Source organism: Propithecus coquereli, unplaced genomic scaffold (assembly GCF_000956105.1).
Source record: "Propithecus coquereli isolate 6110/MARCELLA unplaced genomic scaffold, Pcoq_1.0 Scaffold189, whole genome shotgun sequence".
NCBI classification, from domain to species: domain Eukaryota; kingdom Metazoa; phylum Chordata; class Mammalia; order Primates; family Indriidae; genus Propithecus; species Propithecus coquereli.
Genome location: NW_012143745.1, coordinates 374,452 through 389,534, shown reverse-complemented (window position 1 = coordinate 389,534; position 15,083 = coordinate 374,452). Strand labels below are relative to the sequence as shown.

Sequence of the window (15,083 nt, the reverse complement as noted above, 5' to 3'; positions counted from 1 at the left end):
ATGAATTTGTTGGGCCCTAGGTCATATTCAGAATTTTTTTATAATTGACATTTGACTAAAGAGAGTAGAAAGATACTAAAATATTCATAGTGGATAACAATGATTATTAAGAGGCATTTTGTTACTTTCATCACAGGTATATTTGCCCTGTGTTTTACAAACAAAAAAGAGGTATGTGGGTTACATGTATGAAACACTGGATCAAAAGGACCCGATATTTGATGCAAAAGGAATAGAAACAGTTAGAAGAGATTCCTGCCCTGCTGTTTCCAAGGTAAGTTTTATCTATCTTATCTTCATCTGTAAAAAATAAGTAGCCGAAGAATCTGGTGAAAATGTAGCTATAGGAGAAACTATATGAACTTTGAGAATTTTATTTCTAATGAAAACAATTTATTTGATTTTAGTCCTTAGTTTATGACTTCTTCCCATACCTTATGTTTTATCAAAATTGCTAAAAAGCAACACATGAACTTCATAAGAGTTTCCTGCCTATCACCTGGAGATGATAATATGATATGTTGTCATATAAGAATTCCCAAATGCTAAGAAGCAGGATAAATAAAAGAAACAACAGAGAGATTTCATAAATAACATAATCCATCCCAGATTAACTGAATTTTCATTTACTTTGGTTATCAAATATGAATTAGGAAGATTTCCAAATGGCGGTGCTATAAATTACCCAAATTTCTCAACCATAGTAATTTTAACCATAATATTTTATATTTTTCTTTATGCAAGCCCAGACTCTTTATATAGCAAACCAAAAATAAATGGCCTAAATGGGAATAGCATTCTGTACACTGAGTTTTATGTGAGAGCATTAAAAGCATAATTGATTGACACTTATCAATATATAATGTTATATATAAAATATGTGAATTGGGGATATTTTTCAGTACTAGTTTCTGGAAGAGATATCACCCAATACATTCTTTCTGTATGGGCAGAATTGTACCTAAACTAAATTAATAAGCTTATTGAATAAATACGCATGTGGTTCCAGTATTCAGAATAAAATACAGAACTTTCATCTAGAACTAATTTAAATTCAGTCCTCTATATGAATCCACTGCATGTTGGTCATGTCCTAGTAGAAATATTTCCAACACAGAAAATTCTATCATAATTATTTATCAACACTGTAGAAAGGCAAAAGGCTGATTTTGATTTGACTGCTTGGTGATCTTTAAACTTCTCTCTATCCTTCCTATAACTGAATCAGGTTCTTTCTATAATGGTAAATATAAAACAATACATGAAATCATGTCTTGTTTCTTATGCCTAGAGTGCTTTGATTATGTAAGAAAAATTTAAATGTTTTATGTAGCTCATCACATAGCAAATGTTTCATCTGTGTATCATTCTAATATTATTTTCCTCAAATGACCTGATAGTTTCTTTTTAGAAATAGAAAGCTACATAAAGTCTCAAATATTTTCCAATTTCTAATATTTTTATTATCTAATCATTGTAAGTAACAGATTATTTCAGTAGGTCTTCAGGTATATAATGAAAGTATAACAACAATAATGAAACCTACTAGGGGATATTTTATCCTTATGTGCATATCTTTTTTATTTTCAGATACTTGAGCGTTCTCTAAAGCTGCTATTCGAAACAAGAGATATAAGTCTAATTAAACAGTATGTTCAGCGACAATGTATGAAGCTTCTGGAAGGAAAGGCCAGCATACAAGATTTTATCTTTGCCAAGGAATACAGAGGAAGTTTTTCTTATAAACCTGGAGCTTGTGTGCCAGCCCTTGAACTTACAAGGTAACAATACCCTCAATACCTAGGCAGTGTAGTCCTGGGATTCTGCACAGGCTTAGAGTAAATGAAAAGACACCTAGTCTACAGGCATAGACATAGTTGTTTACCTGCCCACATAAAGCCTTACTGAAGGTTAACAAATGCTCCCTCATACTTGGTAAGTGCTGAAGAGGAAATCCTCTTCTGGGCTTTCCTTGGGAAACTTAATGCAATGAAATTGTAATCTGATACAGAGCTTCATTCAATTGTTTTTCCCACATCAGAATCACTAGGTGGTCCTTAATATTGATATATCAAAGCACTTAAACTGGTATCATTCTGCAATCAGACAGTTTAACTAGTTAAATTTTTTCTTATCCTTCATTGTTAGATTTTCAATAGTTCTTACTCTTAAGGGATAAGAAAAAAAAAATCTTCAGCTACTTGATATCTGTCAACTCATATTATTTTCCAGGTATTAGTGATTTACAGGGTAATTTTTAAACTCTTAAACAGCATATCCACTTGGTGCCAGCTAAGTGAAATGTATGTAGTTCTCAAAGTAGTAGTAACTGGAACTTGGTACAAGTACCCCCTGTATATTTTTCATGGTTTTATTATTGCTTAATTCTGATTTAATTTGCTGGAAAGATGCCTTATATGATAGTCTTTGAGTATGCATTTTATTTGCATTTAAATAGGAAAATGCTTACTTATGACCGGCGCTCTGAGCCTCGAGTTGGGGAACGAGTGCCATACGTCATCATTTATGGGACCCCTGGAGTACCACTTATCCAGCTGGTAAGGCGCCCAGTGGAGGTCCTGCAGGACCCGACTCTGAGACTGAATGCCACTTACTATATCACCAAGCAAATCCTTCCACCCCTGGCAAGAATCTTCTCACTTATTGGTATTGATGTCTTCAGCTGGTATCATGAATTACCAAGGGTAAGCTTGCCAAGTAGTACATGTGCTCTAGCTACAGAGAGATTTCACTTCAAATTTCCAGTAGAACTAAAGATTTTATTTATGTGCTATGAAAGGCAGAACAGATCCTCTATTTATCCTAAACTGGCAAAGATAACCACTCTTCTAGTTCCCTAAAAGAAAAACTTTTAAGTTTTCTACACGTTTCCAGCTTCTATGAGGATGGCCAAATTATGGAAATGTTAAAATCCCACAATTATTTCAATGGTAAATACTTAGCCACAAAATAATTCAGAATAAACCAACTAATAGGAATTTTTTCCTTCAGAATGGATGTTTAAGAAATATATGGGATTTAGTATCTAGACACAGTCCTGAAGAAACCAGACTAAAGAAATGCTGTGATGTTAAAATGTAATAGCATTACAAACAGTCCCTGACTTATGATGGTTTAACCTAAAATTTTCCGACTTCACAATGGTACAAAAGTGGTACACGTTCAGTAGAAACCATGCTTCAAGTCCCCATACACCCTTTCTGTTTTTCACTTTCAATACAGTATTCAATAAATTACATGACATATTCAATATTTTATTATAAAATAGGCTTTGTGTTGTTTTGCCCAATTATAGGCTAATATAAGTGTTCTGAGCACATATCCTGGCTCTAGGCCAGGAAGATCAGACTTTTTAATTACTATTTTTCATTTCATCACCAGCAAGAATGTTAAGCCAATGACACTTGTAAGAGGCTAACCTAATAACTCCTATGCAAAGTGATTTATAAGATACCAGGAGAATATTGCAAGGGTATAATAATGTGGGTTTTTTTGAGACAGAGTCTCACTCTGTTGCCCTAGCTAGGGCGCAGTGGCATGATTATAGCCCACTGCAACCTCAAACTCCTGGGCTCAAGTGATCCTCCTGCCTCAGCCTCCCAAGTAGCTGGGACTACAAGGTGCGCACCACCACACCCAGCTAATATTTCTATTTTTTGTAAAGACGGGGGTCTCACTCTTGCTCAGGCTGGTCTCAAACTCCTGAGCTCAAGCAATACTTCTGCCTCGTCCTCCCAAAGTGCTAGGATTATAGGTGTGAGCCACCATGCCCTGATAATGTTATTTTAATGTAAAAAGAGTACCATAAGACAGATCTCTGAAACCGGTACTAACTTCAAATGAAGAATTCTTAGGTGATGTGTATCTAAATTTGAAATGCTCCGGGTTTACTTTTGCTTGAATTTTACACCCTACTGCCTAGCAAGTTGTTTTAACCTTCCACTTGCCTTGTTTCCATGGCCCAACTTGTGCACTCTTAAACAGTATCCACTCTCAACCTGGATTTCTTTCATTGTCTTCTGTGTGAATGGCAGACCTTTTTTTTCCCCCAAAAGAAAAAACCAATATATTTGATGATACTAAGATCAAAGTTCCATGCTTTCGTGGAACTTACATCATTTCTGAGGTCCCAGTGTAGAACCATGTCTGGTACATAGTAGCTACTCAGCATTTGTTGAATGAATGAATGAATGCCTGAGTAAACCTACAGTTAGCATGAAAAAGCAGTTCTGCTATGAAGCCGGTTCAGACTTATTTCTGAATTGATGTTTTATAGATCCAGAAAGCCACCAGCTCCTCTCGAAATGAAATTGAAGGACGGAAAGGCACTATTTCACAGTATTTCACTACCTTACACTGTCCTGTGTGCGATGACCTGACTCAGCACGGCATCTGCAGTAAATGTCGGAGCCAACCTCAGCATGTTGCAGTCATCCTCAACCAAGAAATCCGAGAGTTGGAACGTAAACAGGAGCAACTTCTAAAGGTATGGCTTTCTTTGACAGACTTGGAAGCCCAAGCAATCTGATTTTCCTGGGAGATATAGTCAACTTTTGAGTTATAGTATGAGACATGATACTGGTGAGAAAAGTGAAATGAAGATTCTAAACTGGTAAACTTCCCCAAATCTCAAAAATATCATAATTGATCTAAACTATTTCAAATGGCTAAATTTGGTTTATAATTTATTTTTTGCTTTTATGGAATAGATGTATTGTGTTTATTAAAAGCTTGAACTAGAATAGAATGGCCATCCACGCAGTTTCTTTTATAGTACAGGTTAATCATCCCTAATCCGAAATCCAAAATACTCCAATATCTGAAACTTTTTGAATGCCAACATGATACTCAAAGGACATCCTCATTGGAATGTTTTGGAATTTCAGATTAGTGATGCTCAACCTGTAGATATAACGCACATACCCCAAAATCCAAAAAAAAATCCAAAATCCAAAGCACTTCTGGTCCCAAGCATTTCAGATAAGGGATATTCAACCTGTGATATTAAAAAAGAAAAAGAAGAAAAGTCTTAATTTCTCTATCAACGCTTACCATTCTTTAAAAAATCTAGCTGTCTATGAGAATTGCTAGTAAACTTGGAAGGTTTGCAGTTCTGTGAGTCCAGATAGAAAATTAATAGTTAACATGATTAAGTTCTTACCTGTATGCCAGAGACTGTTCTAGGTACTCTTACAAGTGAGTAAATTGACACAGAGAGGTTAAGTCATTTGCATGTTACGCTGCTAATAAGAGGCCGAGCTGTGATATAGACAGAAAATGCAAAGGCATTTTCAAGTATGGGAATTCTAGCAGAAATAAACAACAAACTTCTCTTGAAGTAAGTTGAAGAATGATACATAAAGAATAATTCTCTCCCCCCACCAATAAAAATCAAACCCTTTAGCATGGTTTGTAAGTCCTTCTCCATTCTGGCCCTGCCTGCTACCTGTCTGTCACCATTCCTTGCCTTTCTCCCTGTCACACCCTATCTCCACCTGTACCATACTAACCTTCTTTTATGTCCATGAATGCCCCTTGATCTCTCCCACCTCCTGGACTTTAAACACCCTGCTTCCTCTGCCAGGAATGCTTCCCTCTGCCCACCCCCTGAATCATCTCAGAGGAATCAGCTTAAACCCCTAGACCAGGTGAAGCCTCCTTGCAATGGGCTCGTGCCATAACCTCCTCTGCTTTACTGCGATTGTGTGCGTGTCTGTCTTCCCCACTAAATAGCAAGCAGGCTGGTGTGAGGGCAAAGGCCCTGCCCTTCTTTCACCATCGAGTCTGCCATGCCTCGTATAGAGTTCAGCCCACGGTGGTGGTCTGTAAATATTTTTTGAATGAATTAACAATCCTGCTTAATGTACAATTAAAAAAGTAATACATCACTGGAATTATTACCAACCAGCTTTCAGCCATTTTTTGGTTCCAGTCAGTATAACCACTGGAGTCACTGGGCGCTCCCAGCTTCTGTTTATTTTATAGGCTGTTGTCCCAAAGGTAGCAACCAACTCTCATTGAAAATTCCTTTGTTGGATCCCAGTAATCTGTAGAAATTTTCATAAAGCAGAAATTACTAGAGATGTAATGAGACATAGAAACATATTAAAACGAGATTTTGATACATCTCTCTCAGTCCAAGAGCAATCAAATGATCAGAAATAAATAAAATTATGGAACATCTAAACATTATAAGGTTGATATTAGGATTATATATCAAACTCTAACCCATTACACTTCTCTAGTTTAATGTTTATTATTTAAATGTTAATTATTTAAGAATAAATGCTTAACATTTATGGAATGTTTAAAAATTGACCACAACTTAGTCAGTAAAGAAAGCCTCAATAAATTTCAAAAAGTAGGAATATTACAAATGACATGATTGATACAGTGCTATAAAAAAAACTAGTAAGTAATTATAAACTGAGAAAACAAAATGATCTTTCCACTTGGAAATTCTAACACACCGTATTAAACAAAATGAAAACAATTACATATAGAATTCTAGATGGCCATAGCAGATCTCAGAAAAATTCATCACCTTAAACACTTTTAATAATATGAAAGAATGAAGACAAATCAATTAGGCATCTGACTGAAATTTTTTGAAAAAATAAAAGCCAAAGGATAGCAAAAAGAAGGAATCAGTAAAGATTAAAGTAGATATTTTTTAAATGTCTGCCTCCTTATGAGCTAAAAAGTAGGTGTCTAGGTTGTGGTGGCTAAAGTTTTAAATACAAGCCTGAATCGGGCATAATGCACAGGGTTTAAATAACCAGTAAAGGATCTTGAAACTAAACATAGAGTTAAATTTAGTGAGTCAAGTAATTCCATCCAGGCTTATTTATGAGACAAGCACAGAGAGCTTAAATATTTATCAGTTTGTCCTGGCACCTTAATGTAGCTGCAGTTCATAGAGCTGTAATACAGAAATTCTATATTTGGGAATAGATTTGAGTCTCTTGGCAGAGATGTAATTAGCATAGAAGAACAGTATTCTCTAGTCTTCATGGAACATACTGAAGCACAGGTTTCTAAGCAGTTTGCTTGTGGCAGTATCATAATATTAGATACAATAACCAATGTAACTCAGAAAAATGTGCCCTTCAATTGGTTGACTGGAAGATACCGGGGCAAAGAACAAAAATTCACTGCCTGTAAGCCGCCTTCAAAACAGAAGCCCTTTGATAGATAATAGATCAAAGAATTCAGTAGAGCATATTTCATTTTCTCTTAAAAGATAATCTAGAGTACTTGCTGCTATTTGGGATCCCTTTTTAGTGTTTTTCTTGTTTTATAATCTTTTTAAAACATACTATATTGTGTATGTGACTTGAGCCTTTAAGTATTGTTTAAAATCTGATCATTGCATAAAATATAAAAATGCTTCTTCTGTTTTTAAAAATTGCCTTATGATTTATTGTTTTCTTTAAGATCAAACCTTATATCAGAATCACCTTGGAGCCTTAAAACGTACAGATTCTTAGGCTCTCATCCCCAGAGATTCTTTTTTCCTCATTATGTATTTTTTATTGAGGTTTAATTTATGTAAAATAAAATGCCAATTTTAGATGTACGGTTCTCAGTGTTTGGATGAATTTATTCCCCCAGGTAACTTCCGCCCTAATTAAGACATGAAACATTTCCATCACCCTAATAAAAACATTAGAACTGAAGCATGGAGAACTAACCTGGGATTCCAAAATGGGATAGAGGCAGTAAATGTTAGGATCTTGGCAGCAGCCAAAATGGACTATTCTGTGGCCAAGGAAGACATCTGTAGGGACCTTAACATTGGGGTATGAGCTGAGTTGGTACGAGGGTGCCTGGTGACCTGCATTAACGAGGGCTACAGGATAGGCGTCGTTGGGAGATCTGGGTTGTTTGTCCGTGTTTCTCTGGCAGGGACTGGTCTTGACTCCACACTGAGGTATCTGCTGCTGTTGAGTTTCTTGTTTTTGCTGAATGTTCTTGCATTTTGCTTTCTTGAGTTTTGCCCTGTGGTTCCTGAACCAAACCTGCATGCTGTCAGATGTATGTCAATTTTTGAGGCCATCTCTGAAGGCTGGGGTTTGGGCATGGGTTCTTATTCAACAAGATGTTCAAAGATTCCAATTGCTTCTCAGTGAACATGGTTTGTTTTCTGTGTGGATGCACCTGGTGCTTGCCTTTAGGGAGCTCCTCCGAGCCTGACATCTTCTGATCCAGTTGTGCTCCTGTGGTCAGATCCAGTGATAAGAGCTCATCCGCAGAGATTCTGATTCATTGGTCTGGGATGGGGCTCAGGCATTAGTTTATTTTTAAGCTCATTGTTAACCAGGGTTGAGAACCACTGGTCTAGACCACTACTTTCAAATGCATATCATTTGATTTTTCTCATACTGACATTTTCTCTTCTGAAATAAGAAAATGAGTAACTTTTTTATGATTGGCATATAAAAAGATAATCTAATTTTAAGAATGCTGTTTATAGTTCATTGAAAAGACATTCTTTGGTAATTGGATAGTTTATTATGTGGATTTTAATATAATAGGATTCTATTGTAAATGAAAGTTGATCTTAGGAATGAAATGAATCCTTGGGAAAATTTGAACTCTGTTTTATGAAATATCCTTTAGAAATGTCTCAACAAAGGGTGGGCTAGGCTTCTGAGAGATGAAAATTAATGAAATGTTCTGTGATGTATTATATGTCACATATCTGCTGGTAATCTGTGGTAGGTCAGAAAGGAGGGATTATAAAAATTTGTTTACACATATATATAAAAACTTTCCTATTTTATATATGTCTCTTATGCTTTCAGATATGCAAGAACTGTACAGGTTGCTTTGATCGACATATCCCATGTGTTTCTCTGAACTGCCCAGTACTTTTCAAACTCTCCCGAGTAAATAGAGAATTATCCAAGGCACCATATCTCCGGCAGTTACTAGACCAGTTTTAAATTGTCAATATCGCAGAATTCCAGGTGCTATTTTTTCAGTGTTCACCACTAAACTGTTGTGCATGGTGCTTTTTCAACTTTCATCGAGTCAAGGATGTTCATTGTCTGTCTATTATCTGAAGACTATGAAGACTTTTATGCTAACTGAATTAAAAATTGTACTTGTTGATCTGAATAGCTCACTTCTTATTACTACAATGTATAAATTCCTCATTCTTTCACCTTTTCAACATTGTTTTATAATGCAGGTGTTGGATTTGCTCCAGTATGTGTACCATCTTGTAAATCCATTTGAGTAGATCATATTTACTTCCCTGTGGAAGGAGCACTGAAAACCTCTTAAAGAAAAACCATTCGTGTGTTTTCCTTGAACTGTCTGTATCAGGACCTGTTACTTAGAGATATCCATTCACTTTATAATTTTGACTGCAAAATATTTTGTAAATATACTTTTTTACTTTTCAAACAACTGAGTAAAATAATGTGCAATGAATTTTATACAAATGATTTTCAAGTTGTTTGGTATATTTCCTCTAGGTTTTGCTTGACTCAAAGTAGATCGTTATTTTGATCAAACTGTGCAAATAATAGTACCATGTGTAGCATTTTGAAACATTATTTTCTAAAAACCGCTGTCTTGCTTTAGCTATTAATGGGGCATTGTGAGGAACTGTGCAAAGACATTTTTGTTATAAACCTGTGGGCCTGTTGCAATACTTTAAAAATAAAAAATTTTATTCCATTTTTGCTTGTTTTGTATAGACATTTCTATTGCTTCTAAATATGCTTAAAATATTTTCTTTCCTTATGTACTGTACAGTTAATCTTATTTGCCATCATCTTGAACACAAAATGTGTATTTAGAATATTTGTATAACTGTATAAAATGAAAAAGGAACTATGTGGTCAGTGCATTGTTTTTTAAACTGGAAATCATTTTGTTTTAAAAGTTAATGGAAACCATATTAAAATTGAATAAAATATGAAATATGGCAGTGTGACTTCATCTTTCTTATAAGCTTACATTGGTTATATCTGACCCTATCCTTTTCTGAATTTTAGTGAAATAAATTTATTCTTATATCCTGATTGATGTATTATAATTCCCTTACCAAAATTTTAGGGTTTAAAAAATAAATAGTCTAGGAAAATTTTAGCACTCATCCTTAGAGAGTTCTAAGAATGTAGATCTTCAGTGTTCATTCTCATTTAAATATAATCAATCTTGGGGCTAGGACTTTTCAGAGAGAAAGCAAAAACTATAATATTACTTTTTAAAAACCTAAATGCCTTTTTTCAATTAAAAAAAAGCTCTTATTTTAATATAAATAGCTCATCTGGTCATTTACCAGAAATAGGATTTCCATTGCCAGAAAATATACTTCCAAATACTGGGAAGACTGGTTTTCTGAAAATTATCTGGTAAATATGGAATCAAAAAGATACAAATCCTGTCCCTGAGCGTATTTCTCTCCAGTCCTGCTAAAACATAATAAAAGTCCCTGCTTCTGGGTATCCGTTTTGTTCTGGATGCTGGGCCTCATCCTCAGAATTAGAGTTTTCTTACCCTTGCGTGGGTGGACATTGATGCAGTGTTCTTTGTTACTTTCTCTTCTAAGTTCTGTGCTGTCTGGACTTCTGCTTCCATCATCTTTCACATCAGAGTAACACCACAATATTTTCAACAGAATAACCATTCTTAACTTCATAATTGGACACAACCATATTAACAAATGATTTTTCAACACAAGTGCCAAAAACTAGCTCAGTTTTAGATGCTTAGTATATCTCCAGTTCCCTTTTCTACATCTCCTTTGTAACTATCCTTAGAGTCTGTAGCTCAGCTGCCTTTAGTGAGCTCCAGATAGTGTTTCAATAACTCACCTGGGAGGGTGCTGAAATTTGGACCTACTTTACCAAGAAATTTTTTTGTAAGGAGCTTCCAGTATTTCATGATTATTTTCTCTCCGTTTTAGATTGGCTATTAATAAAATCTTGTCTTTCACTCAGACCACAAAAAAAAAAAATCCCTTTTTTTTAGTAATGCTGAAGAAACAATTTCATTCTTTAGGATGTTTTCATTTATATGAAAAAGAACCAGAAACTTAGAGACATCAAATAATTTCATTAAACATTGCCTTAATGTTTAATGAATTAAACTAAATATTAATGTTTGTTAACATTACAGTTTTTAATATTGTTTTCTCTCATTCTTCCTACTTCCCACTCAAGACTTTCTCTTGGCCGGGCGCGGTGGCTCACGCCTGTAATCCTAGCACTCTGGGAGGCCGAGGCGGGCGGATTGTTTGAGCTCAAGAGTTCGAGACCAGCCTGAGCAAGAGCGAGACCCTGTCTCTACTAAAAAAAAAAATAGAAAGAAATTATCTGGACAACTAAAAATATATAAAAAAATTAGCCGGGCATGGTGGCACATGCCTGTAGTCCCAGCTACTCGGGAGGCTGAGGCAGGAGGATCGCTTGAGCCCAGGAGTTTGAGGTTACTGTGAGCTAGGCTGACACCATGGCACTCTAGCCTGGGCAACAGAGACTCTGTCTCAAAAAAAAAAAAAAAAAAAAGATTTTCTCTTGACAAACTATGTATTAATAATATTCCGTTTTAAATGGACACAACATACTGTCTATGAAGAAGGCCAGTAAATTGGGCAAAAACAAAAATGTGAAGAGAAAGCATCGTTAAGGATATGATGAATTCTCGGAGGAGGTGGTCCTGTGAGGTCGTCCTGCCAGTAAGCATAGCAGGAGCCGGCACCCAGAGAGCTCGTGGACTCCATCCTGCCCCACTGATTATCATAGGTCATCTCCTCATTAGTCTCAGCTGCCATCAGGCACATTGCCCTGATGATCTCTTTCAGAACTGTATTCTACACTAGTAAAGTCTTGTAGCTGTAAAGTCTTGATTCTCTAGCTACTCTATTTCATTTTCATAACAGCTGATGTACAGGGATATTCCCGTAAGGCCTATCAAATAAGCTTTTAAATTGATTTCTCAGTTTCAGAATAATATTTCTTAAAATATTCATATATTTAATTTTATAAAGTAAAAATAAACCCACCTATAAATAACATTGTGAGGGCTCTGCCATCAACAGAGGGAAGTGGGAGAAGGTGGCCGTGCATAAGCAGCTATTTTTAGGCTGGATATTTCAGATCTCTCTTAGCGAGCCCTGCACCTCTTCAGAGGACAGTCAGCATACACGCTCAACTTATTTTTATCTCCTAATACCTTGCCTCTTTCCCCTGACGTGATGAGAATTGTTACCTTTCACCATTTGGGTTTTATAATAATAGTGAATAAAATCCAATACCATTAATGCCCCAGTTATGCTTAATAAACAGGTTTGTACAGGGAAATAGTCATGGATTTATGTCTGGAATCTGGGATCCAAGGAGGAATTCATAAGACACACACCACCTGATCCACTGCTTCTCTACCTCACTTCCCCACCCTCGGCAGTAGCTTTGTTTGGGCACTTTGGCCAATCTCCAAGAATGGCTTACAAAGCAAAATATCTCCTGGAGAAAGTCTCAGATTCATAAAATCAGGTTTCTGTATATACTTAGGGAGAAGAGAGTGTGACCAGGAAGACAGATGAAAGTATTTTTTAATCAAAACGTCATCTTATTGCCTGTGAGTCTCTACCTGTGTTGCTACTGATGCCACCACAGGTGCCTTTTGTTGGTGGGAAGGACAGAAGTTTTCATGAAAAGAATAATGGGATAGCAGTAAGGAGCTTCCATGCTCTGTGTTTTCTCATGATCACTAATGGGAAATGCAACCCTTCAGGAAAGAAACTCATTCAGTCATAGATATTAAGGAGTTTTAAAATATTCACAATCTTTGAAAACTGAGGATAATACCACCTGACCCCTGATTACCTGATAGAGGCATTGTGCATATGCATGTGAGTGAATGCAAAAATAGTTATACATTTTAAGTATTAGTTATTCAATAAATATTTAGTGAGCACCAAAGATGTGCCTGGCATTTTGCTCATCTAGAGATACTGAGGTAACCCCCTGCCCTCACATATTTCACAGGCTATTGGGAAAGATACATAAGTAAATTGACACTGGTTTCAGGATGATGAAATAAAGATGTTTTTGCCACCGCCTCATCTATTGGAAGAATCCAAAATTGAGAAAGCAAACTTGGTCGTTGTTAGACAACTCCAGAAAGGCTTAGAACAGAAGGTCCAGGTGGGAATGATTGTTTAAAGTAGCTGTTAGACCTCACAGGCCACCTGGACTCCACATATTGAGGTGACCCACATCCTGTCCCCCCACCACTACCACACACAGTTTATAGTTTTATTTTTGTTTTTTAAGAGAGAGGAGTCTTGCTCTGTTGCCCAGGCTGGAGTACAGTGGTGTGATCACAGCTCACTGCAGCCTCCAACTCCCCAGGCGCAAATAATCCTCCTGCCTCACTCACTTTCTGAGTAGACAGAACTACATGCACACACCATCACACAAGGCTAATTTTTAAGTTCTTATATAGAGACTGGGTCCCACTATGTTGCCCAGGCTGGTTTCAAACTCCTGGCGTCAAGCAATCCTCCCATCTCAGCCTGCCAAGGTGCTAGGATTGCAGGCATGAGCCACTGTGCCTGGCCTCTAGATTTATTTTATGGAGAAAAAGAAAAAAAGGCACTGAACTTGGGGACACTGGGCACTGAGGAGAGCAGAGTGAGGTACAGCACTACGAACAGGGAGATGAAGCGGAAGTCCGCATCCTCAACCGTGAAGTGGGACCCTCAACCCCATCCTCTGCCAAGGGCAAAACACCGCAGCCGGTATGTGCTCCTGTTACCACTATGTGCTGCCTGACTCACAGCAAATTACAGTTGATAATTTATGCCAACATTTGATATCGGTCTCTCTATTAGACTCTAAAAATCATGAGGTCAGAGATCATGTCTGATTTGCTCCCCCACAACATATCCCAGCACCAGTACGATGCCTGGAACTTGACATATAAAGCATGATAGCTGGGCACCTTGGATAGGTCAAAAATATTGATTAAAGGGAATGTTAGGGGCAAGGTGGCTCACATCTGTAATCCTAGGACTTAAGGTGGCCAAGGGGAGACGATCTCTTGAGGTCAGGAGTTTGAAACCAGCCTGAGCAAGAGCGAGACCCCAAAGATGGCGGATGAGAAAAACCACCAGCCAGAGTATCTCTGCAAGAATGATAGATTTTCGTAGAAAGTGAAAAAAAAATAAACAGGCAGACAAACATAGATCAGATGACAGTGGAAGGAAGGGTGCCTGAAACTACAGGAGACTCCACGGGAAGACGTTGTGGAGGAGAACTGGAAGGCGAAAAGTCCCTGAGAGGCTTGGAGACCAGCGACAAGGGTAGGTGGAGCAGATAACTTTCCCCTCCCTCACATCTCGGACTGTTGGTGGGCTACTGAGCTGCTAGAGAGACCTGCCAACAGCAGCCCAGAGACGGCTGGCGCCAGTGAGCGGTGGCCTCTTGCAGACAGGGCACCAGGCTCCCAGCTCCCTCGGGGCACCTCACGCCCACAGTCCCAAGCTGATCGGCAGGCGCCATATTGCTTCATTCTTCCCTTCCCCTGCCCTACCAGCAGCTGCTGAGAGAGACAATGTAGCCACCACCCAGAGGCATCTCCAAGGAATGGGACCTTTCCTTTTGGGGCCCTACAGCAGACTGAGGGGTACTCAGACTGTGAGCTCCCTACCTGCCAGCCATTCTCAGGCCCTGCTTGTCTGGTGACTCCAGGAGAGTGGGGCAAATCCCGAGGCGGAGAGACATTGATCCAGCTTGGGCACCCTGTGGGGGACTTGAGACCAGCACTCTTCTCCCTACCAGGGTCAGGAGTTCATCTCCAGGGCCCAGGGGACAGGTCTACAGACCAGATCCCATACACCCAGGTCTCCATCACATTCCCCGGGGGCACAGAAGGGTTATTTGTGAATGAGCATACTGAGATGTGTGTGCCTTCACGGGCAGATCAGCATTTTTGAGGGGTAACCCTCCTCCTATGGGAGGGCTGTGCTCCCAGCTCAGCCTGCGATCCTGGACAGGGGACCTCCCAGCCCACATCACAGCCAGGGGAGATCCACTGGC

At 38.0% G+C, this 15,083-nt stretch overlaps 1 protein-coding gene and 1 pseudogene across 1 annotated transcript in view; one reads left to right on the top strand and one right to left on the bottom strand.

The window, feature by feature from the left end:
- The window catches only part of REV3L (REV3-like, polymerase (DNA directed), zeta, catalytic subunit), a 178,973-nt gene extending 169,622 nt beyond the window's left edge, over positions 1 to 9,351 (top strand). The window contains exons 28-32 of the mRNA XM_012642842.1: positions 137 to 274; positions 1,591 to 1,781; positions 2,459 to 2,705; positions 4,298 to 4,507; positions 8,829 to 9,351. Of these exons, the coding sequence (XP_012498296.1) occupies positions 137 to 274; positions 1,591 to 1,781; positions 2,459 to 2,705; positions 4,298 to 4,507; positions 8,829 to 8,969 (927 nt within the window). The 3' untranslated portion in view covers positions 8,970 to 9,351. The remainder of the gene's footprint in view (positions 1 to 136; positions 275 to 1,590; positions 1,782 to 2,458; positions 2,706 to 4,297; positions 4,508 to 8,828) is intronic.
- Positions 6,920 to 8,220, bottom strand: LOC105809074 (annotated as a pseudogene).
- Positions 9,352 to 15,083: the final 5,732 nt, after the last annotated feature.